Source organism: Quercus suber, unplaced genomic scaffold, assembly GCF_002906115.3.
Source record: "Quercus suber isolate HL8 unplaced genomic scaffold, Cork oak 2.0 scaffold_387, whole genome shotgun sequence".
Classification (NCBI taxonomy): Eukaryota; Viridiplantae; Streptophyta; class Magnoliopsida; order Fagales; family Fagaceae; genus Quercus; species Quercus suber.
In genome coordinates, this window is record NW_027069839.1 from 733,097 (window position 1) to 735,360 (window position 2,264).

A 2,264-nucleotide genomic window follows, 5' to 3' on the forward strand; every position below is an offset into this window, starting at 1 on the left:
AAGTGAAGGTTGAAGAAGATATATTCTATATTGTTATGCAGTTCTATCATTCTTGGAAGCATTGAAGTTTATATGGATTTGGTGACCAGGGATCAAAGAGCTTCAAATGACAATCCTGTATCAACATCACATTTGCAGGTTCAATCCAATCTTGTCCAAGTAAAAGTTCTTTAAAATGTCGAATTATATTCTGGGTGCTGCACCTTTTCCCAATCCAAAACCAGTCCCGCATCAACCACCAGCCAAGGAGAAAGTACATGAGCATCAGGCAACGAATAAAGCAGCCCCTCAGGCCTCTGTCACCTTTGTTTACCAAACCATTATAGCAGAATTGTGGCGGAATGTAACAGTGACATGGTGCAAGAACCTGATCCACCATTCCCTTAGCATCACGGTGGAAACTCCTCCTAATCAAGATCAATATACTTGCAAAATTGATTTGCGGACTTGGCAGTTTTGGGGTAGAAAAGGTCTCAAATCTTTTGAATTAGACAGGAAACGAGTGGATATTTTCTGGGATTTTAGACAGACAAAATTTTCCGGCAACCCAGATCCCTGGTCTAGTTACTATGTTGCCATGGTTTGTGGTCAAGAGGTGGTGTTATTGCTAGGGGATTTAAAGAAAGAGGCTTATAAAAGAACCAGGTCCAGACCAACCTTAGAAGACGCTATCTTGTTGTACAAGAAAGAGATTGTGTATGGAAAAAGATTTTTTTGTACTAGATCCATGTTAGTTGATGGTAAAAGAGAACATGACATTGTCATTGACACTTCTCTATCTGGGCCTGGTGATCCCGAAATGTCGATTATCATCGACGGGGAAATGATGATTCGCATTATGAACTTGAATTGGAGATTTAGAGGTAATGAGACCGTGATGCTGAACAATTTGCCAGTACAACTTTTATGGGATGTGCATGATTGGTTGCATACTATCCACGGGTCAGGCCCTGGCTTGTTCATATTCAAGCCAGGCACACTAGAATGTGAGGCAACTAGTGATCCTAATGGCACACTAGAATGTGAAGCAGATGGTGATCCTAATGGTAGTAACAGCAGCAATGGAAATGATAGTGACAGCATAATCGACTCAGTAGCCTCAGCACCTGCAAGCCCTTCATCCAAAACAACTTTTTGCCATTTTTTATATGCTTGGAGAACTGAGTAAGAGTGTGAGACCAGTTGTGTCCAGTGATTCACAACATTATTTATTATGTTATACATGGTTAATATTTCAATGTAACATTATTAGAGCCTTCATTGTCCACTACATTGATATTCATCGTTTTTGCATTTCTTACATTTAGTTACCACAAACTGTGAAACTTTAGATCAAGTTTTATTGACATGAGATTTGAATGTAGTCTTTTTTTTTTTTTTTGGCACCAGAAAATGGTAAATTATGAGTTTAACTTGAACTTTTGGGCATTTCACTTTCTTGCAGAATGTTATCTATTTTAACAATTATTTTGGCTCATAAATTGGAGTTAGTAGATTGGAATTTAGGAAATAGTTGAACAAGTCAAACCAAAATTCCAAACTGGATCTATCCCACAAGTTGCAGTTTTAAAATAGTACAGAGTTTCTGTAGCAGTTAAAAATGTTTATTAATAGAAAAACAATAGTGACCATCATAACTAAGTGGTTCCTTCTTCCTTTAAAATAGGCGGTTTCTTCTTAGTCTCAAGCATAGTTGTCAATATCATACGATACACGATACGTATCGTATTGTGTGTAAAAAGTTTCATATTGTATCAGTATATCGTAAGTGCTCAGAAATTGTACGATACAGTGTGTGTATCGTATGAATTATATCATATCGTAAAATCGTACGTATCGTACGATACATAGACAAATGCTTTAAAATGAGATTTTTTTTGTTAAAATTTGTACTTTTATTTGAATTTAACAAGTTGTTAGGCTTGTTTTAAGCATAAAATCATTAGGGTACTTAATTTAACCTAATAAAGTAAAATATTCATAAGTTTCTTTTCCTCTCTTTCTTTTACAAAATTTGGACTACATAATATACACTTACACTTCACTTTAATATTTACAAATTTATTTTCTATAATATGAATAAGATATTAATTGAAAATATAATTATTTTTTATTTTTTTCATTATTGTTATAAGTCCAAGAAACTAGAATGCCAAGAAGAAATTTTTTTAAATTATTAAAATAAAAATAACAAGAAAAGATAGTAAATGTTAATGACGATGAAGAAAATGTTAATGAAGAAATAAATCTGCAAAATAATAAAC

At 34.1% G+C, this 2,264-nt stretch overlaps 1 protein-coding gene across 1 annotated transcript; it reads left to right on the top strand.

The window, feature by feature from the left end:
- Positions 1-25: 25 nt before the first annotated feature.
- Positions 26-1,295, top strand: LOC112020798 (uncharacterized). Its single transcript, XM_024053354.2, has one exon. The coding sequence runs from the start codon at positions 176-178 to the stop codon at positions 1,166-1,168; it is 993 nt and encodes a 330-aa protein (XP_023909122.2). The 5' UTR covers positions 26-175; the 3' UTR covers positions 1,169-1,295.
- Positions 1,296-2,264: the final 969 nt, after the last annotated feature.